This window comes from Microcaecilia unicolor, chromosome 6, assembly GCF_901765095.1.
Source record: "Microcaecilia unicolor chromosome 6, aMicUni1.1, whole genome shotgun sequence".
NCBI lineage: Eukaryota > Metazoa > Chordata > Amphibia > Gymnophiona > Siphonopidae > Microcaecilia > Microcaecilia unicolor.
The window spans coordinates 302,041,568-302,064,041 of NC_044036.1; the positions used below are offsets into that span (position 1 = coordinate 302,041,568).

General features: G+C 43.3%; 1 protein-coding gene across 1 annotated transcript in view; it reads left to right on the forward strand.

The window, feature by feature from the left end:
* The window catches only part of TBCD (tubulin folding cofactor D), a 477,889-nt gene that overhangs the window by 363,093 nt on the left and 92,322 nt on the right, over window positions 1–22,474 (forward strand). The window contains exons 24-28 of the mRNA XM_030208042.1: window positions 1,161–1,192; window positions 5,893–5,955; window positions 10,867–10,943; window positions 12,904–12,985; window positions 13,964–14,082. Coding sequence (XP_030063902.1) covers window positions 1,161–1,192; window positions 5,893–5,955; window positions 10,867–10,943; window positions 12,904–12,985; window positions 13,964–14,082 — 373 coding nt within the window. The remainder of the gene's footprint in view (window positions 1–1,160; window positions 1,193–5,892; window positions 5,956–10,866; window positions 10,944–12,903; window positions 12,986–13,963; window positions 14,083–22,474) is intronic.

Genomic DNA, 22,474 nt, shown 5'->3' on the forward strand with positions numbered 1-22,474 from the left:
CTTCTCAACATTTTTACTCTAAAGGACTTGGCAATGCAGTTACAATGTGTTCCAGTTTAACTGGACAAGCCAATAGAATCTGCTAGGCAGGCCTGAACTTTGATGGGTAAGACAAAGCCAATAGTGTTAAATAGTTTTAAGTATTACATGCTGGTATCTAAATGCCATAGCATGGTACAATATTTAAAAATATAAAACCAGTCAAATTTTGTTAATATATAAGCAATATTAGACATAAATTAAGCGTATAAACAAATTATCATGGCTGTGGTGATGTTGGATGCCCTCCTAATATCTACTTTGTGCTGTTAACACAGTGTAGGTTGTTTATATCAAGCTATATCTATTGTATACTGCCTTGGGAGAACCTCCTCATAAATGCAGTTATTAAATGTGGTGATTTTACAAGGCTGTAATGTAGAGCTAAGTCCATCCATTCATATTCTGTCCTCCATGGCGTCTGTGAAGTGGTCCGTTATTTAGGGGTGGCATACATGAGAAAACGTATATTGCTGAACAATGTGTTCCTTCTAATATTTTGTTCTCCCTGACTTTTTGCTGAAGACAACTGTTAACTAGGGCATTGATTGACAAACCTGTCCACCAGTGAGCTGAGTTTTCAGGGTATCCCTAATGAATGTGCTGCATAATTATCTACATCACCAAACTGCATTGTAATGGACACCAACAGATGGAAAGAGAAAGATAAGACCAAAAATGAGCTGACATAGCTCCTTTAAAGAAGTTTGTCAGTACTTAGGTACCAATTGAGAAGAAATGGAAACTGTTCCTGCCAATTTGAATGCTCTGGAGAACACTTTTGCCCAATGTGCCCAGCTGCAAAGACAGAACTAAGTCTAATGAATATGCATGAAAGAAATTGGCATAAAGTGGAGGACATAGGCATCCAGATCTCTCTCATGCATATTTATTCATGGGTATCCTGAAAGACCCAACTGGCTAGTGGTATCCCAGGACAGGTTTGGAATTAGGGATCTGACTTTTGTGACACTGTAATCCAGAAAAACCAATGTAGCTTACTCTATGGTACTGAAAACAAAGGACCAGTTAACTTATGTATTTTTATTTAAAATTTTACTATTACATAAAATATACATACTGCAGCTGTTCTGTTTGCTGACTAATTATTTGTTTTTCAGAGGGCTAGGTGGTGAATTAATGAGACCAGCAGGTAAGGATTTATATATTTTTTTTCTATCACGAGTGGGATAACATATGAAATACAGGGAACATGGAGAAGCTGCCATTAATACATTGCATTGATTAATTAAGGCAGTTTTCAACTCACATTTTATATGAGTAAACAACTGTTTACCTGTGTAAAAGGGGATTGCTGGAAATTGGCCCCTTCATTTGGTGTGAATAGGGATAGGATAAAGTTGGAAAGGGAAAGTACTGTTTTCAGTTTGAAATTCCCCATGCCTGCTTTGTGTGCACATGTGCACCTGCTTCAAAGCAGGAACAAACGTTCACAAGCACTGACAGGCAGATGATCAAAAACCCTGCGCTATTCCAAACAGCGCTCTAAAAATAGCGCTGAAACAGCGCAGAGCGTTATTAGACCTATGATCAGAGATAATGACATGCAAATTTAAGCACGCAATTATCTCTGACCATGGGGTAGAAATGCAGGGGAATTGTGCCTGAGCATGCGCTCAGCACAATCCTTCACTTGTTTGACAGGTCTGGGATATCAAAAGCCCAGACCTCTCAAACACAGGGGCTGAAGGTCCATGGGACCACCAGGCCCCAACTATCCCTGCTCCGAGCAAGGCAAAACGGGAGGCTGGAGGTCTGGTGGACCTCCGGTCCCCCCGATGACCCCCCCCCCCCCCCCGACACAGTTCAGGGAGGGCTGGATATCCGGTGGGTCTCTAGCCCCCCCCCCCAATTCCCTAGCATTAAGAAGGGGTCCCTGGTGGTCCAGTGTCAATCCCCCTACACCCACCACCCCCTACCTTGAGTTGGAGGAGGGAGGTAGCCTGCCTCCCTCCTCTTCCTTCGATGCCACCTGCAAAATGGCATGCTGGACAGGGCTCACCATTCCTCCCCAATGGTCTGCAAACCCTGTATTTTTAGGGCAATATTTATCACTCCTAATATAGTGGTCCACCCACTAATACCTAGGAAGAAATAAATCACCCAAGGCTGCATCAGTTTGCTCTTTATTAGATACCTTATCAAGTATTTGTACAATCAGCAGATCAGTGGTATCTCACTGTGAATACAGAACATTGCTACACAAGAATTACTTCTATATCTGAGACTCCAAAGAATATACAAGCAATGAAATGCTTTTATTTATTTATTCTCCAAATATATGTATAAGGGATGCCAGACTAATTATGAGAAAGCAATTGGATTGCTTGCCAGTGCAATTGATTGGTTTCTCATGTGAGAGAGCAGCACTGCTTGCACAAAGGTACTGGCTGTGACAGTCTCACCCCCTTAAAGCAGGAAGTACAATCACTTTTATATGTCCATTTAGGATACAAGTAATCTGACATATTCACACCTTATTGGATATAATATATTGCAGTCACCACCTTAGTGACCATATATGGTACCATTTACCATATGTGCTTGTTTTCTCCAGCATTGATCAGAAAGCTTGGTCATCTTCTTGCGAGACCACTCAGCTGACCATATCTTCCTGGGTGTAACTGATTTTGCCCTGTTGGTAAACCGCACTATCCTGTTTATGAGGTTTTGGCACCCTTGCTCTTTCCTTATTTTGCTGCATGGTATGGCTCAGTAGCTCAGGAGCCTTACTGGAACTTTCAAAGTTCAGATTACAGTTAAAGGCCTGTACTTTTCTTGTCATTTTAGATCCTGACCCAAAACCTCAGGCCTTGAACCAAGGCTGTCAGTTATGATAACAATATTCAACCCTAACACCAGCTCGGAGCTGGCGTAGGGTATGCCGCAGCCAGCGACCCAATCTTTGGCGCGCTGGTCGCTGATCATTGGGGATGAATATGTTTAGCATGCATTTTCATGCTATTTGTGCTAAGAGCCCTGTTTTGCATGCATTTGCATGCTAGTTGCATTCAGAGTCCGCAAACGCATTGTTTCATGCGCTTAAGGCCTCTGATCATGGGGTGTTAGCAAACGCAGGTGCTAGTATGGCGCTAACAGCCTCTAGCGCCGGCGTTTGCTTCTGATCATCCCCCTGTGTGTATCCATAGCATGCTGCTGCTATGTGGGGGTTTCTCTTTATAAATTTAGGTTAGAGGTTTGCAATGGATTTCCTGGCTATTATAAAATTCCTAGTCTCAATTTAGAATTGAATAAGTTTCTGTAGAAATTTAGTTTTAAAATAGATCTTAAAGGTGGGATTTTGAATTTTTTTAAAGCATCGCTTCTATCTGAAAATTTAAATTCATGTACCTCTTTTACCTTATCATTCTTGTTTTTAATAAAAAGTCTTTGAAAATGATCCTTGATTAAACCAAAAATATCTGTATTCTGAATTCTTTACCTGGTTTTCTTTTCCATAGCACCTTCTCTTATAGCTCTTCCTTTATCTTTCTTCCCCCACTTACAGCTCTCCTGCCAAGATTTTCTCATCTGATTTTGTTCTTTACCTTTCTCTCAGTTGTTAAGTGTCCCTCCCCTTATTATCTGTCTTTTATGTTTGCCTCATACTCTTGCACTTTATTATCCCTGTCTCCCTCTTCTCTTCTCTCACTTTTTTACTCCCAACTTGGTAATTGCCTTTCCTCCTCCATCTGGTTTTCCCCTTCCTTTCTTCCCTTGTCTGTTTTCACTTCTGTGTCTCTTCTTCATCTCTCCCAGCCTCACTTGACCTCCCCGAGTGGACATAATACTTTATAAGCTATGGGTACAGTGAAGGAATGCATGCTTACACTCCACTTGTCTGCAGTCATGGCACTTTCATTGGCTTTCAGAAGTCGAAGTTGTGAGTGGATGTGGTAGCAGGTCCACCACAGAAACAGTATGGATGTTCATATGGACTCCCTCAAAATCTCTTCAATGTAAGTTGTTGGTACTGTTTAGGATTATTGAGTCTGGGCAAGAAGCACTTGTACCTACCATTCCCTTCTGCCACTGCCACAGTGGAACCCAGGACCTGCTCCTGCTGCAAGAGGAAAGGCTCATGGCAGCAATGGTAGGAAGGTTATGGGTATATGTGCTGTAGAGGCTGTCCTGTGGACATACCCATAACTATTTCAGATACCCTTAGGACTGTGTGTATCCCCATAGCAAACACGTTGCATAGGTCTCAAGAGCATGCCATTTCATTGATAGTGCTCTGATGGGGTTCACCGCATCTGGTCTTGATGACGACAAAACGGAATGCCAAACTGCCCAAGTTCTTCAGCTGTTGGAAAGAATTGGGCTTGATGGGCATCAATGCCTTACTGCAGCCCTGGCTGGTGACACATCTACAGTATGTCTTCCCTCCTTGGCCCATTGTACACCACATATTGAAAAGGATCACATTGTACCGGGGTTGAGTAATTCTCATAGCCCCAGATTGGCCGTGGAGGCCATGATTGTGCGGTCCTGATTTGACAGATGGACGGAGATCCTCTCTGTCTTCCACAGATACACATATTACTGAAGCAAGATCCGGTGCTCATGGATGATCAGTGCGCCTTTGGTCTTATGGCTTGGCCATTGAAAAGGCTCGGTTGAGATGAAAAGGTTAATCTGATTCAGTCATTGCTATCTTGCTTCAGGCTTGGAAATACTATCCATGGTGTATGCGAGGGTGTGGAGGATATTTGAGGGCTGGTGTTCTGAGTGCAGAGTTTCTCTCTTCTCTGCTCAGATCGCACACATTCTAGCGTTTCTCCAGGCAGGCCTTCAGAAAACATTGGCACTAGGTTCTCTAACAGCTCAGGTTGCAGCTTCAGCCTGTTTTGGGGCCGACTACAGAAGTCATCTTTTTGCTGCTCACCCGAATACTGTTTGATTCTTGTGGGGAGTGGACTATTTGCAGCATTCCATTTGTACTCTGTGTCCATAAGCCTCCGTTTGAGTCACTCTGGAAGGACTCCTTGAAAGATCTTAACGCTAAAAACAGCATTCTTGGTGGCTGTTGTGGGTAGGGTTTCAGATTTTCAGGCTCTCTTGTCGGCATCCCCTTCTCTGCTTTTCGGAAGCAGGGTGTCCCCTGGGCATGGCTCTTTCCTTTGAATTGAAATTGGTGTCAGCATTTCATCTCGACCAATCTGTGGAGTTTCCATCCTTTCGCAGAGGCTCTGTATTCTTCCTTGAACCTTCTTGATGTGTGTAGGGTCCTCATTAGATATCTGGAAGTCAGGAATTAGTTTTTTTTAATTGGGCAGACTGTGGTTTTTGGTAAAAAGAGGCTTGGCCTCATGGCTTCCAAGCCCACAATTGCTAGATGGCTGAAGGAAACTATCGTGTCAACTTATTTGCTTGTGGAGAAGAAGGCTCCTCGGGACTTGTGGGCTCATTCTACGAGGTGTACAGTGGCCATCTGGATGTAGAAAGGTGCATATAAATTGACAAATGGTCTGTAAAATATTTCCTGAATAAAATTAAATAGATGACAATGGTCCATGTTTACTAAGCCGCACTGTAGGCGTGCTACCTTTTTAGTGCGTGTTAATACTAGAGACACCCATATATTCTTGTGGGTGTCTCTAGTGTTAGCACGCACTAAAAAGATAGCACACCTACAGCGTGGCTTAGTAAACAGGGCCTTATGTGACTTGTCTGAGGTACGTACAGTGTATACAAAGATAGATCTTAAGAAAGCATAGCAAGATTTGAAAAAATATTAGTATAAACTGCAAAAAACATTTTTTAGCTTGTATTGACATTAAAGTTGAATATTATGTGACATGATTAACATGTTTATTTTTTCCTTTTCAGTCTGTACATTGATAGAAAAGTTGTCATATTCAAAGTTGCCTTACCATAATGATCCTATAATTGGTATGTATATCTTAATATGATTTTTATAGTGCACAATTTTTTTTGTTTGGCCCAGCAGTTCCTCTTGATCTGTTGCATTTCCAGCTACATTGAAGCCAGCTTCTATTGTATTGTGATCTCCTTCATCACAACTACCTTGTTGGTCTGAGTGCCCCACTTCTTAATTTTGGGTTTGGTGTCCTAGCCACACTTAATTTTCAGGACATGTCAGTTTGGACATGCAGGCTATGAAGGACTTTTTTTTTAATAAGAGCCACACATCTGTGAATATGGTTACATGTGTTGTGGACAGTAGGCTCTTAGGGGGTCTTTTACTTAAGCTTAGCTCGAGTTATCTGCAGCAGGGCCTGTAGGAATAAAATGGGCCCTGCTTGCAGATAACTCGAGCTAAGGTTTAGTAAAACAAAAAACCCTTAATTCTCAGGGGAACTTCACTTTCCCACTCAGCCCAGCTATTATAGTGATGAACCTTGACCAGAGGCCGCAATTTACTTATCTCTGTGGATCCTGGCTTTAATATGCACATTAAAAATGATGCCAGAGACTCCACCACCCTGCCCCTCCCCAAAGAGGCTCTAAATGTTGGCTCATAAAGATAGAATATGATTGCAGATTAGGACCATAAGGTCCATGTAGTCTTCCCAAATTACATCCTGGTGTCAAGCCATAGATCCCAGATAATCTATGGCTTTCCCTTCAGATCTTTAGAAGTAAGGAACCTTTGTGAATACACTTATATCAAATTAAAAAAAAAATCCAATCTGTGAGAAAAATGAAAATAGCCAAGCTATTGATACAATGGTGCCAACAGTTTCAAAAATTCAAATATTATACATAAAAATATGGAGAAAAAAGACCCCCGTGCATAGCTATGAAGTGAAACTAAGCGCTTACGAAAAAAAAAGACACCACCATCAGTCTTTAAAAATTCCATATTTAACAAAATTGTCAGGGAGAGACAGAGATTAAGTATATCAAGTGGAACCTGTGCAGAGTGCCAGGTTTAACTCTGGTCACATTGTTGGGCAGACTGGATGGACCGTGCAGGTCTTTATCTACTGACATTTACTGTGTGAGGAAAACCGGCATGTGATGTCATAAAAAGGTGCATGTGTTGTAAACAAGTCCTGTTGCAGTAAGTACATCCGATGTTAGTCTGAGTGTGTCACTAATTTATTTAGTTGCTTCTTCCATCAATGGGTGATTAAATGGCTTTTTAAAACTGCTCTCTCTCTCTCTCTCTCTCTCTTTTATTTATATATATATATAACATAACTAAAAAGATGTTTCATTCAATGTGGAAACTAAAAAGAGACCATTTTTTCCAAGAACTGTCTTCCGCAATCTGGTACAATCATTGGTACTCAGTCATCTGGACTATTGTAACTCACTCTACGCTGGCTGTAAAGAGCAAATACTTAAAAAACTCCAGACATCCCAGAATACGGCAGCCAGACTAATATTCAGCACACCAAAATACGAAAGCGCGAAACCCCTGCGGGAAAAACTACACTGGCTCCCACTAAAGGAACGCATCACGTTCAAACTTTGCACCCTAGTCCATAAAATCATCCATGGTAACGCCCCAGCCTACATGTCAGACCTGATAGAACTACCACCCAGGAACGCAAAAAGATCCTCTTGCACATTCCTTAATCTTCATCCTCCCAAGTGCAAGGGTCTGAAATACAAATCAATGCATGCATCTACCTTTTCCTATACGAGCACACAGCTCTGGAACGTGCTGCCATGTAACCTGAAAACGGTCTATGAATTGACCAATTTCAGCAAACTATTGAAAATCTATCTCTTCGACAAGATATATCACAAAGATCAACGTGTAACTGTATAATCTTTAAAACTTCCAGGACTGTTTTATAATGTCTTTCTGCTTTAACACCATCATGTATTTCACCACCATGTAACACAAAACCCTCTGTAAACCAAATGTATATTCACTTCTATTTCCAGTATCCATGATGAATTGTATGCCACATTGAGCCTGCAAAGAGGTGGAATAATGTGGGATACAAATGCAATAAATAAATAATATATATATTCTTTGGGTTTTGGTGGCTTTGTTTCTGAGGTTTACAACTGGAATATAAAGAAACAAAATGGAAGAAACCACTTTGTGTTAAATATATATATATTTTTAGAGGCCTCAGTGTTTCACCATAGTCTGTTCAAGAATCAGTGCTAATAAGAAAAAAAGAGGAACCGTGCAACACACATACAAAACAAGAGAAAACAGAGTGCGCACTAACAAGAAAACAAAACCAAAATATCATGTCAAATTAATGGACCTTTGTGCTAAAGGGTGGTAAAATCCAGGTGTAGTTGCATCCTAACATGGGATATTCCCACATGCTAAGGCCAGAATTTATGTGTGACCTTTTTTAAAACATTTTCAGTATTATTATTATTTTTTTTTTTTTTGCAGGGGATAAGTGCTCCCACATTAACCATGTGTGGTTAATGCTTCCTTGCCCATTCTCTGCCTATGACATACCCCCATGAAAAAAAAAATATAAAAAAATAATAAGTAGGCTTGCTTTTCTAAGTACAGTAGGCTCTGAAAACTATAAAGCTGTTTATAGCTATTCTGCATGCTGTTTAAGATTTTAAAGGAGGTCTTTTACTAAGGTGCGTTAATGTTTTTAGCTCATGCTAAAAATCAGCTGATACACCCATAGGAATATAATGGGCGTTTCAGCGTTTAGCGGCAGCTGATTTTTTTAGTGCAAACTAAAAATGCTAGCGCATCTTAGAAAAAGACCCCCTTATATTTTGTATTTCTTATCTTTTTATTATGTTTTATTCTTTAATTTTTTTTAGGGCTACATTTCGGTTAAAATTTGTACTCACGATTAATCACGGGATTAAAGTTATGTTATTTAATTTTTTCCCCACTGTAGCTCCTTCTGACTGAGCAATGAAGGGTTAAGGGGTCTTTTACTAAAGGTTAGCTCGAGTTATCTGCAGCAGGTCCCATTTTATTCCTATGGGCCCTGCTGCAGATTACTTGAGCTAATCTTTAGAAAAAGACCCTTTAAGTGACTTGCACAGTCGTGTATGTGTGTGTGGGATAAAATACCTTTCGTTACGTGATTAATTGCGATTAACATTTTAGTTGAAATGCAGCCCTAAAAATAAATAATGTGCAGGTTAGCATGCTAATAGGCAAAAATACTGCAAAATGCTTTAGCGGGTTTTGTATGGTATCCGGCAAGTAGCAACCTGGAGAGTTCCCACTCACCAATTCCCCTGAGGACAATTCCCACCCAGGACTCACTCACCCTCCTGGTCATTTCCCACCCTTCCTATCTTTTTTTTAACCTTTGTTTTCATTCTTGTATTGCGTCTCTTTTTTTGTTTTTCAAGTGAATTCCCATAATTCCAAGTGGGTGCTTCGAGTTTCAGACCTTACAGGGAGGATCATTTGTGCAGCAGATGAATGTACACAGAGGAAGTATAATAATGGAATAACTTTTCATAGGTAGAGTAGTACTTTGTTATAATTCATAATCAATTTTGAGGGGCTGATTGTAGGGACACCTATCATGTGTTGTGCTCGACATTCAGAGTTTCTATCTATCTATTTATTTACTTATATCCCGCATTAAACATGAATTGGGTTGAAACCTGAAGCATTTAAAAAAAATTTTTTGTGCCTACATTTTCCGTTTAATGGCAGGTAGGGTATAGTTGGCGGGGGGGGGGGAGCATGCCCCCCCCTCATCAAACTGTATGTCTTGAAGAGGAAAGAGGTGTGTAAAAGGTGATTCTTTTGGGGGGGGGGGAATTGCTCTCCGCCCCCCCCCCCCCCCCAAATGCTGTAGAAGGGGAAAGGGAAGGAAATTAATTCTTCTAGTGTTTTGGGGTTTTGTTTTGTTTTTTTAGATATGGGTGGGAATTGTCCTCCCTAGTGTGGTGGGAATTGGTTCAGTGTTAATTGTCCAGGTGGGAACTGACCTAGAACCGTTTTGTAGTAGGCTATTTTTCACGTGCTATGCACGTATTACTGCACATTCTTTTTTTCTTAGTGCTCCATGCTGTCAGGAACTAAATCAGAGTTCGTTTTCCAGTCCTGCTGCTAGCTGGAACTTAGGGATACTGATAGATTCATAGCCACTGGTGGTATGGGCAACCAGCTACTGTTATTGTGGTGACACCAGTCATTAACCAGAAAACTGTTCTTGGACCTAGCTCTGTTCTTTTCTTGATCACATTGCAGACTTTTGCTTTTGTTCTCATGATTATTCCCATTGTATTTTGTTGATGAGAGATCTTGCAATATATAAGTAATAGGGATAACAATAAATACAGCATCAGTAAGTGTTTAATAAATGTTCAATCTTAAATGTGTTTGGGTGTGTGCCTTCATTCATTTACTTAAGAATGCACACTGTAAAGTGTTTTTGTTTATTTTATTTTAAAGAAATTTCAGTAAACCACATTCCCCTGGATTTTATAGAGTGCACCTAGAGATCCGTGCCGAAATCCAGCGTATTCTATAACAATACACTTAATTGGCTTAACAAGCTAATTAGCACTGATCACAGTTCTTAAGCAATAATTAGAATTTACGTGTACAACTCGCTGTGTGCATTCTGTAATGAACTGCGCCTAACTTCTAATGCATGCAGGCAAAAGGGGGCATGATTATGGGTGGGGAAATGGGTGTTTCGTGGGCGTTCTGAAACTTTTGCACATAGTTATAGAATATGGCCCAATGCGCCTAAATCTATGCACCAGGATTTACACCACATCTAGGCACTGCTTATAGAATACACTTAGCACTGATTTCCGCGCCAAGTTTTTAGGCGCCATATATACAGTCTCCTCCATTATGTATTAGATTTAATTCTACTACATTAAACAGTTAAACTGTGTTTCTTTTCCTGGCAGATGGTTGGCTGTGGCTGGTAAATGATAGTTTAAGAAGTTTACACCTTTTTTCAAGTACATCAAAACCAAAAATAAAGGTAATGTTTTCTTTGTATCCTGAGAGGTAACTGAGGGATTAGGTTAGCTGTAAAATTTCCAAATGCAAGGGCACTTTTCATAATTAAGCATTCGGAGCACCATCATACTTGCCTTTAGTATCTTTCCTTAATGTCTGTTAGTATATAGATCTATGTTTTTTTCTTAAGTGCGACTTATAGTCCTGTGGTTGGTGCAGTGCTTTCTTGCAAGCTATTCAATTTCATTAGTGATTTTTAGTTCCTTGTTTCTAAGTTTGGACAAGCTTGGGAGAGATGTAGAGATTCCCAATTATTTTGACCTGTTTGGGTCTGAATGAACTGTGGAGAATGATTTGTATGCTCTGCTGACATCTCAAGACTCCTATGCTTGGAGGTCAGTATTCAAAGGTACTTATTTAGATAACTGCACAGGGAGCTGATTAGCAGTGCCAGCAAGAAGGATATACAGTGACACCAACTGGATAGTGCTGCTGAATATGTCCTCAGACCACCTTGGAACTATTTGGACAGAACTGAGGCAAACAATCAGTGGAGTATGGGCAGAGCCAAGGGATATCTCAAGAAGGTTTGATCACAGGAGATGGCATGAGCCTATCTAGCCCATTATGTGGGCTGAGGCCAGTAGGCGGAGCTTGTCACCCCATGAATTATATTATTTCAGGTGTATCATGATGGCGACAGCTGCTTTGGGGAGAATTAAAAGCTTCTTGGGTGGAGTGGGTGGAGACTGGCTTTAGCCTTGTGTCATTATTCCATCTCCTGTTATCAAACCTCCTTGGGATATTTGGTTAGCAGCCATATTCAGACCACTGACTGTTTTTGGAGGTGCCATTCTTTCACCCTACTCTTACAAAATTGTTCCTGCTATGTCCGTAAGTGTTGGTGTATCGCCAACAGGTTAATCAGGCATATATGCTCTCCTCCCTCCCTTTGTGGAGTAAACTTGTTGCTAAGCTTGTATAAGGCTGACTAGGCCCTGCTCAGTGACTGCATGGGAAGTTGCATGCATGCTTTTCCAGACAGACATGGAAACTTTGGCATCATTAAATGCTTTCTAGCTGATTATCTGTTGCTTATGGACAATACCCATCAGAGCTAAATAACTGGATTTTAAAGTTAATTAGTTTGTGAGATCTCCACATATGTGTCCCAGAACTTGAGAAAAAATAATACAATTCTCATAGCAAAGTAACTGAGATTTTAGTTTCTTTGATTTAAAAAAAATGCTGCTTACAAGATTTCGAAACAGTTTTTTTTAATCTGTTTTCAGAAGTTGCCCATTATGGGGGTAATTCTATAAACAAGTGCTTATAGCTTAGGTAGAAGCATGCACTCCAGCCGTAGAACTGGCTAAGTATGTATAACCAAGTTATGGCGATAAACACATAACTTGTAGTATTCTATAATTAACGGGCGTAAGTCTGCGTTCTGCTCATGCCCTGCCCAAACTCCACCTATGTGTATGCCTACTTGTAAAATAATGCACTATGTACGAGTAAAGTGATATTCTATAAATAAAACATATCTAAGTGGATATTCGGTATTTATGCAATGTCCACACACATGATCTTATATGCAATTACTCTAATAATTTGCACACATAATAAGCATGCTACTGTTAGTGTATACTTTATAGAACTACCCTCTGTGTTTCTCATTAAACTCCTTAAAAAGTAAAACTCTTTTAACCAGATCTACTAGGTGTTTTTTCCCAGGTCCACGGTTTGAGAGAGAGCCTGATCAGTATATGTGACTTTTATGTCACCTTTTGGGTGTTTTTTTTCTCCACTGACGTGGGTTTTAAGGTTGCGGGTGATTGTCGTCTTAGTGATAGTGAGTGGCTGAATAAAACAGAGATCAAGAAGAGTCTGGTTTTGCTGCACACAAGAAAAATTATGCACTGTTTAGGCATTCTGTTTGTATCTTTGTGTTTAATTATTCTCTCCTGACTTTATTTTAGGAGGCTGTTGTCTCAGCACTGACTGCCTTGTGTAATGAATATTACCAGAACAAACAGAGAGAAGCTGATTTGGTCATTCAAGGTATGTGAATCACACTTACAGACGCTTCAATGTTAATTGATGCTATTAGTTATTAATTTTCCTAATAGGAAAGATTTGAAGCAGATTATAAAGGTCCTTCAAACATTGCTATTATGGATTACCAAATTCCTAAGCCCATCCCAGTTATGGAATGTACACTTTTGAGGTACAGCTAATAAGTACATGTCACCTCTTATATAACGATGAATTCACACGTGTTCTTTGACCCAGATGGAAAGAAGGCCCTGCTGATATGCTGGCAAACGTTTGTTGACTTCTGGGTGATGCTTTATGTCTTTGATCTTGTCGCAAGTACAACTGGTATTTGGTGCCACATCCGTACAACTAATCAGACAAAATTAGGCCTGCCTTTTCTGTTTCCAGCTTTTTCAGGGGCCCTTTTACTAAACTGCATAGGCGGCTACGCGCACCCAGTGCACGTCAATTTTGAGTTACCACTCTGCTACCGCGTGGCCCTTGCAGTAATTTCATTTTTGACACGCGTCCGATATGCGCGCCAGAAAATATTTTTATTTTCTGGCACACGGGCGGTAATCAGCATTTTACGTGCATTGACCATTATCGGGAGCAGGATCATCTGATGGCGATTGTGAGATGAATGAGAATACAGACTAGAAGGTGTATGTGGCGGGTGGTGAGGGGGTGAGGAGAGATAGAACAGAGGGATTGACAGAGAAAAAAGAATGTATAAATGGATTAAATGACATTCAAACTGTAATAGGGAAGAATAAGAAAGGAAAGAAAATATAATCAGATAACTATTAGAGGAATATTTTATTTTCTCACAGTTTAAATCACCGATTTACAGTCCTAGCGTCTGATTCAGTCTGCTGAACCAGTCTTTCATCTTAATCCATTATTGGCTCCTGGATTAATTTCTTCACAGCTATCAAACTATGATATTAATGCAATGCTAGATGTTCATGCTGGGTTCTTTTTTATGTGTTTACTCTACAGCTGACTTGGTGAACCAATATCTTTTGGAGCTAAAAAGCAATGAAGAAATGATTCGCTGTGGCTTTTCACTAGCCTTGGGGGCTCTTCCCGGTTTTATGCTAAAAGGCAGGCTGCAGCAGGTGCGTTGTGATCTTCTTGCTGTTTGTGGGTACAGACTCTAATTGCTACAAGAATTATATGATCTGGGAACAGAGACTATGCCAGATAATGCAAATTAGTATCCTGTACTAACTTGTATATGTAAACCAAAACCATATTACATGTAGTAATGATAGTATTTATATGCACAAGCGTAGATTATCAGCTTTAGTCCCTTGAGATTTCAAAATTGATTTTGATTGGAAGAAAACTCAAATGACATGATGTGGTCTTCCTCTGAAATTTAAATGAATTGTTTGGAAACTCTGAGCAACTCTACATTTGCATCATAAGCTTTGGTTAGCTAGTTTGGCTATTTCTATCTTGCTTCTATCCCCCAAAGGGGTTTGAGACCGTTCACAATAATACAGTTGCCCTTGGAAGATATTCAGACTAAAAACAAGAAAAAATATATTTTTGGGTTTCCACATTATATTAATTTTCATACAGAAGTTTGGAAAATAGGAGGGAGTGGGTTTTATCCTCTCTTAAATGAATACGTTTCCTGTCATTCTTAATAGAGAACCACCAGGTTTCATTCAACTTGTTTATATAGTCTTGTGCAGGGTTTCTCAACCCAGTCCATGGGATACACCTAGCCAGTCAGGTTTTTGGGATACCCAACACTGAATACGTATGAGATAAAGTTGCATACAGTACCCCCATTCTATGCAAATGTACCTTCTGTATATTCATTGTGGGTATCCTAAAAACCTGACTGGCTAGGTGTGTCGTGAGGATCCCCTGGTCTAGCATTATCAGATTATGAAGATAAATCACTGTCATAACAGACCTTGTCATTTTCACAGCATGTAATTAGCAGCAGTTAGATAAGGCACATCTTTTAATTCTTGAGGAGACAAATCAGTCTTCTTTAGTCAGCAATTATTACCCATATATGACGCTTTATATATGCCAGTGCAGGCTAAATCAGCTGTTCTTGTCCTCCTCTGTCACACCAAACTGTTCATGGACTGTACATTCTAGAAAGGTTTGAATTAGTACCTGACTACATGTGTAGCTGCAGTGCTTACCTTGAAGATGGTATTTAATTTGGAAAGTGATGACAAAGCTTTATCACCAAACATCAAGCCTGTCAAGAGAGAGGCCCATGTATACTAATAGCAATGAAATCGAAGACAGAAAGCCAAACAGGGTTTCACTAATTATAAGTCTGGCTGGCTATTTTAATCTAATAACTGGAAAGTTTAGTTGTTCTGTTAAAACAAAAAGTAAAAGGCCGTTAATTGAAATACAGTTGCCTCATGAAACCTATTGTCTGTTAGAACAGAGAAAATTGAGATTTTTATTTATTTACATTGCTTATATACCACGTTATCTAATATTCTAAGCAGTGTACAAAAAAGAAATCACAATAAAATCAAACACAGATAAGCATATTTAGTAAGGCTGACATTTGAGATTGCTATAAATCAATCAAAATATATTATTTCATAGTACTGTAGGAAAAGCAGGACATCTTGGTCTAAGCTAATTTCATAGTTCAAACTGAATTTCAGTCCCCCATCTGATTTCATTTTATGATTATAATTTTATATTCATTTTTATTGCATTGAGGCTAGGGCTTTATTTAAATTGTATATGCTAATATTATTCATGATCTGATCCCTTTGCCCTTCATGTCAATTTTGATTTTTCCATTTGCCAGTAGATCTTTTTAGTCTGCTTATCAAAAGAATGTTTGAATCAGCTGTTCATATTAGATATAAATGTATTAACTCTCTCTTGATCTCTTTATCAAGCAGCAAAGATATGGAATTCTTTATTATCTACTATCAAATTAGAAGTAAATTATAAGAGTTTAAAAAAAAACTAAAACATTCTTATTTAGTCAATTTTTAGGCGTTAAATTTTGTATATGCCCAATATTTTTTCTGATTACTTATTATTATCCGCATTGAACTTTTAAAAGATAAATGCAGTATGTAAGTGCAATATTGTATTCTGTTACAATTTGTGATATATACATTAAGCAGAGCTAATGATACCCAAGTTATAGAATATTAATTATTAAGTAGCTGATGTAAATAATCACTAGTAATCACGGTAAACAAGCATGATTGAGTGAGGCACTCAGATTCGGATGTCATTGTATGTCACTGGAGCAATACAAACAAAGCAGACCAGCGGAAATGAAGAGAAATGTGGTTTATTGAAACATACTCAACGTGACCGCGTTTCGCCCAAAGGCTACATCAGGGGTAAAGCTATAGGGGAATACTAGCAACCCCATTAGCCAAAATCTGTCCAAACAGCTGTTCTCAGAAACCATGTTCTCTTGTTTGTTCTGTACAGTGACTTCTAACAATTGTGTGGTTAGGGATACTCCTTTGGAGAACCTTAGTGACCTTGGAGGTATGTAGAAGGAGATCCTGTCTTCAAGTACTCTGGGCCATTTCCTTTAAGGGCCTTGAAGATCAGACATAGAGGGGCATAATCGAAAGGGGCGCCCAAGTTTTCCTGAGGACGTCCTCGCAGGACTTCCCAGCGAAGGGGCGGGGAAACCCGTATTATCGAAACAAGATGGGCATCCATCTTTAATTTCGATGATACAGTTGGGGACGCCCAAATCGCGAAATTTAGGTTGACCTTAGAGATGGTCGTCCTTAGAGATGGTCATCCTTAGAGATGGTCGTCCCCGATTTTCGGCGATAATGGAAACCGAGGACGCCCCTCAGAAACGACCAAATCCAAGCCATTTGGTTGTGGGAGGAGTCAGCATTCGTATTGCACTGGTCCCCCTGAAATGCCAAGACACTAACCGGGCACCCTAGGGAGCACTGCAGTGGACTTCATAAATTGCTCCCAGGTGCATAGCTCCCTTACCTTGTATGCTGAGCCCCCAACCCCCCCCCCCCCCCCCCCAGAACCCACTCCCCACAACTGTACACCACTTCCATAGCACTAAGGGGTGAAGGGGGGCACCTACATGTGGGTACAGTGGGTTTCTGGTGGGTTTTGAAGGGCTCACATTTACTACCACGTGTAAGAGGTAGGGGGGGGGTTGGCCTGGGTCCGCCTGCCTGAAGTGCACTGCATCCACTAAAACTGCTCCACATAACTGCATACTGCTGTCATGGAGTTGGGTATGACATTTGAGGCTGGCAAAAAAAATATTTTTAAAAGTTTTTTTTTTTGAGGGTGGGAGGGGGTTAGTGCCCACTGGGGAAGTAAGGGGAGGTCATCCCCGATACCCTCCGGTGGTCATCTGGTCAGTTTGGGCACCTTTTTGAGGCTTTGTCATAACAAAAAATGGACCAAGTAAAGTCGCCCAAGTGCTCGTCGGGGACGCCCTTCTTTTTTCCATTATCGGTTGAGGACGCCTATGTGTTAGGCACGCCCAAGTCCTGCCTTTGCTACGCTTCCGACACTCCCCCGTGAACTTTGGTTGTCACCGCGACGGAAAGCAGTTGAGGACGCCCAAAATCGACTTTCGATTATGCCAATTTGGGCGACCTTGTGAGAAGGACACCCATCTCCCAATTTGTGTCGAAAGATGGGCGCCCTTCTCTTTCAAAAATAAGCCTGATAGAGTTTTAAATGTATCCCTGTATTGTACTGGTAGCCAGTAAAGGTTATTTCAAAAATGGTGTAATGTGATCACAGCGCTTACAATTTTCCCATTAAGCTGTGCCTATATGATCAGTAATTTTGTTTTTCATATACCTTCAGCCATTTGGCCTGGCACAAGCATCAAGGTCTCCCTGGTCTATAGTATCCCAGATCACCCTGGCCACCTTTCAGTCTTCAGGTATTGTGACCATTCTGAATGATTGGTTACAGATTACTTATAACAGGTCAATAAGAACATAAGCATTGCCAAACTGGGAGAGACCGAAGGTCCATCAAGCCCAGTATCCTGTTTCCAGCAGTGGCCAATCCAGGTCACAAGTGCCTGGCAAGATCCCAGAACAGTAAAAACATACTATGCTGTTTATCCTAGAAATAAGCAGTGGATTTTCCCAAGTCCATCTTAATAATGTTTCATGTTTGAGCTCTTTCTGGATTCCAGAGTGAATGCTGTCTGGTCCTGGCAATTTGTTGTTCAAATCAAGACTGTTGGCTTTGGGGATTGATGTCAAAATAATTTTCCCTAAGGAGGCTGGAAATCTGCATAGACAGAGTAGGTTGGGGAAAGAGTGAGACAGGAGATGGGAAGTCGATAGGTAAGTGAAATTAAATGGAAAGAGATAGAGGGTTGAGTGGACACAGGCAGAAAAGAAAGGAATGAGCTAATAGGGAAAGATTAATTTGCCAAAGACAGATGTAGTGAGGAACTGGAACAAGACAGGAGGAGAGAGGAGAAATGTCAAACTGACAGCAGCCACTGGAAAGAGAGTTAGTAGAAGATAGACAGGAAATTAGAAAAGAGAACCTGTGACCAAAATGATGGAAAATAAGATGTCCAGACAACAAAGGTAGAAAAAAAGTTTTGTTTTGAATTTATTACCTGGAATATGATGGTTTTGGAAATATGCATTCTCCGAGGACAAGCAGGCTGCTTGTTCTCACTGATGGGTGACGTCCACGGCAGCCCCTCCAATCGGAACACTTTCTAGCAAAGTCCTTTGCTAGTCCTCGCGCGCCGATGTGCACCGCGCATGCGCGGCCGTCTTCCCGCCCGAACCGGCTCGTGCCGGCCAGTCTTCTTTTGTCCGCGCTCGGTACGGTCGTGTTTCGCCGTTCGCGCCCCAAAGTTGACCTCGCGCGTCGTTTATTGACCGTTCTAAAAAAAAAAAAAAGTGTCGGAAGGAGACCTTTATGGTTTTCTCCCTTCCCGTACTTCCAGTCTTTGCCCCGGTAAGTTTTCTTTCTTCGTCGGGGTAGGCCCTATTTAGGCCTCGGTCGGTTTTTCTTCCCCCTATTTTTGCGGTGCCATTTTCGCCATTTCGAGTTTTGATCTCGCCGGCGCGATTTTTCCGCCAATGACATCGAAGTCTTCCAGCGGCTTCAAGAAGTGCACCCAGTGCGCCCGGGTAATCTCGCTCACTGACAGGCACGCGTCGTGTCTTCAGTGTCTGGGGGCTGGGCACCGCCCTCAGACCTGTAGTCTGTGTTCCCTTTTACAAAAGCGGACTCAGGTAGCGAGATTAGCCCAGTGGAACATTTTGTTCTCGGGCTCTTCGTCGGCATCGGCACCGGGAGTATCGACTGCTTCGACGTCGTCGGCGCCTGGACCTTCATCTTTTCCCCCGATTGCATCGAGTGCATCGAGGCATCGGCCCTCTGCATCGGGGCGACATCGGAAGGCTGCGTCGGCGTCGGTGGTATCGAGACCTCCTCGTCTGCTGATGTCGTCGGACGGTGGTGCTTCATCTGGAGTGCAGGTGAGGGCTGTCCATTCCCCTGCTGGTGGCGGTGAGACTTCGGGTGGGTCTCCCCCCATTCCGAGGGCTCCTGCGGTACAGCCCCCCCGAGACCGACCTCCTTCGGTCTCGGCCCCGAGGAAGCGACGGCTGGATTCTACGTCCTCCTCGTCGGTGCCGGGAAGCTCCGGTGACATGCTTCGTCCCAAGAAGTCGAAGAAGCATCGTCACCGGTCCCCTTCCCGTGTCGGCACCGAGAGCTCTGGGTCGCCGAGGGAGTCGGCACCCAGTAGGCATCGGCACCAAGAGGACCGCTCGCCCTCTGTTCAAGAGGTGTCGATGCGCTCCCCATTGGACAGCCCGGAACAGACTCTGACATCGACGCCTGCATCGGCTTCCATGCCTTTTTCTACAGCCGCTCTGAACGAGAGTCTCCGGGCCGTTCTCCCAGAGATCCTGGGAGAGCTGTTGCGCCCTACCCCTCCGGTACCGGGGGTGCTTGCGCCTCCGGTACCGTCGAGCGAGGCGCCGGTTGGCCCTTTGCCCGGGGTGAGGTCTCCGGCGTCGGTGCCGCGTTCGGTACCGACTGCGGTAGCCTCCCAGGAAGGCTCCCCGACTACGTCGGCGGAGGGAGCTTCGCCGGTGCGGGCGAGGGAGTCTACCTCTCAACGCTCCCACCGTGGCTGTGGTTCCACGGAGTCGAGCCGGGCACGGTTGCAGACACAGGTCCGTGAACTTGTGTCTGACACTGATGGTGAGGCCTCGTGGGAAGAAGAAGAAGACATCAGATATTTCTCTGACGAGGAGTCTGAGGGTCTCCCTTCTGATCCCATTCCCTCTCCTGAAAGACAGCTTTCTCCCCCCGAGAGTCTGTCTTTCGCTTCCTTTGTCCGGGAGATGTCTACGGCCATCCCCTTCCCGGTGGTTGTGGAGGACGAGCCCAGGGCTGAAATGTTTGAGCTCCTGGACTATCCTTCTCCACCTAAGGAAGCGTCCACAGTACCCATGCATCATGTCCTCAAAAAGACATTGCTGGCGAACTGGACCAAGCCATTAAGTGATCCCCACATCCCCAAGAAGATTGAGTCCCAGTACCGAATCCATGGGGACCCAGAGCTGATGCGCACTCAGTTGCCTCACGACTCTGGAGTTGTGGATTTGGCCCTAAAGAAGGCCAAGAGTTCTAGGGAGCATGCTTCGGCGCCCCCGGGCAAGGACTCTAGAACCTTGGACTCCTTTGGGAGGAAGGCCTACCATTCTTCTATGCTCGTGGCCAAGATTCAGTCCTACTAGCTCTACACGAGCATACACATGCGGAACAATGTGCGGCAGTTGGCGGGCTTGGTGGATAAGCTCCCCCCTGAGCAAGCCAAGCCATTTCAGGAGGTGGTCAGGCAGCTGAAGGCGTGCAGAAAATTCCTGGCCAGAGGGGTGTATGACACCTTTGATGTTGCGTCCAGGGCCGCTGCTCAAGGTGTGGTGATGCGCAGACTCTCATGGCTGCGTGCCTCCGACCTGGAGAATAGAATCCAGCAGCGGATTGCGGACTCGCCTTGCCGTGCGGATAATAGTTTTGGAGAGAAAGTCGAACAGGTGGTAGAGCAACTCCACCAGCGGGACACCGCATTCGACAAGTTCTCCCGCCGGCAGCCTTCAGCCTCTACCTCTACAGGTAGAAGATTTTTTGGGGGAAGGAAGACTGTTCCCTACTCTTCTGGCAAGCGTAGGTACAATCCTCCTTCTCGACAGCCTGCGGCCCAGGCTAAGCCCCAGCGCGCTCGCTCTCGTCAGCAGCGTGCGCCTCAGCAAGGCCCCTCGGCTCCCCAGCAAAAGCAAGGGACGAGCTTTTGACTGGCTCCAGCAGAGCATAGCCGCCATCCAAGTGTCAGTGCCGGGCGACCTGCCAGTCGGAGGGAGGTTGAAAGCTTTTCACCAAAGGTGGCCTCTCATAACCTCCGATCAGTGGGTTCTCCAAATAGTCCGGCAAGGATACACCCTCAATTTGGCCTCAAAACCTCCAAATTGTCCACCGGGAGCTCAGTCTTACAGCTTCCAGCACAAGCAGGTACTTGCAGAGGAACTCTCCGCCCTTCTCAGCGCCAATGCGGTCGAGCCCATGCCATCCGGGCAAGAAGGGCTGGGATTCTATTCCAGGTACTTCCTTGTGGAAAAGAAAACAGGGGGGATGCGTCCCATCCTAGACCTAAGGGCCCTGAACAAATATCTGGTCAAAGAAAAGTTCAGGATGCTTTCCCTGGGCACCCTTCTCCTCATGATTCAGGAAAACGATTGGCTATGCTCTCTGGACTTGAAGGACGCCTACACGCACATCCCGATACTGCCAGCTCACAGACAGTATCTGCGATTTCAGCTGGGCACACATCACTTCCAGTACTGTGTGCTACCCTTTGGGCTCGCCTCTGCGCCCAGAGTGTTCACTAAGTGCTTGGCTGTAGTAGCAGCAGCACTTCGCAGACTGGGGGTACACGTGTTCCCATATCTCGACGATTGGCTGGTGAATAACACATCCGAGGCAGGAGCCCTGCAGTCCATGCAGATGACTATTCGCCTCCTGGAGCTACTGGGGTTTGTGATAAATTACCCAAAGTCCCATCTTCTCCCAGTGCAGAAACTCGAATTCATAGGAGCTCTGCTGGATTCTCGGACGGCTCGCGCCTATCTCCCAGAGACGAGAGCCAGCAACATGTTGTCCCTCGTCTCGCGGGTGCGAGCGTCCCAGCAGATCACAGCTCGGCAGATGTTGAGATTGCTGGGCCACATGGCCTCCACAGTTCATGTGACTCCCATGGCCCGCCTTCACATGAGATCTGCTCAGTGGACCCTAGCTTCCCAGTGGTTTCAGGCTGCTGAGGATGTAGAAGACGTGATCCACCTGTCCACGAGGTTTCTCAAATCCCTGTATTGGTGGACAATTTGGTCCAATTTGACTCTGGGACGTCCTTTCCAAATTCCTCAGCCACAAAAAGTGCTGACCACGGATGCGTCTCTCCTGGGATGGGGAGCTCATGTCGATGGGCTTCACACC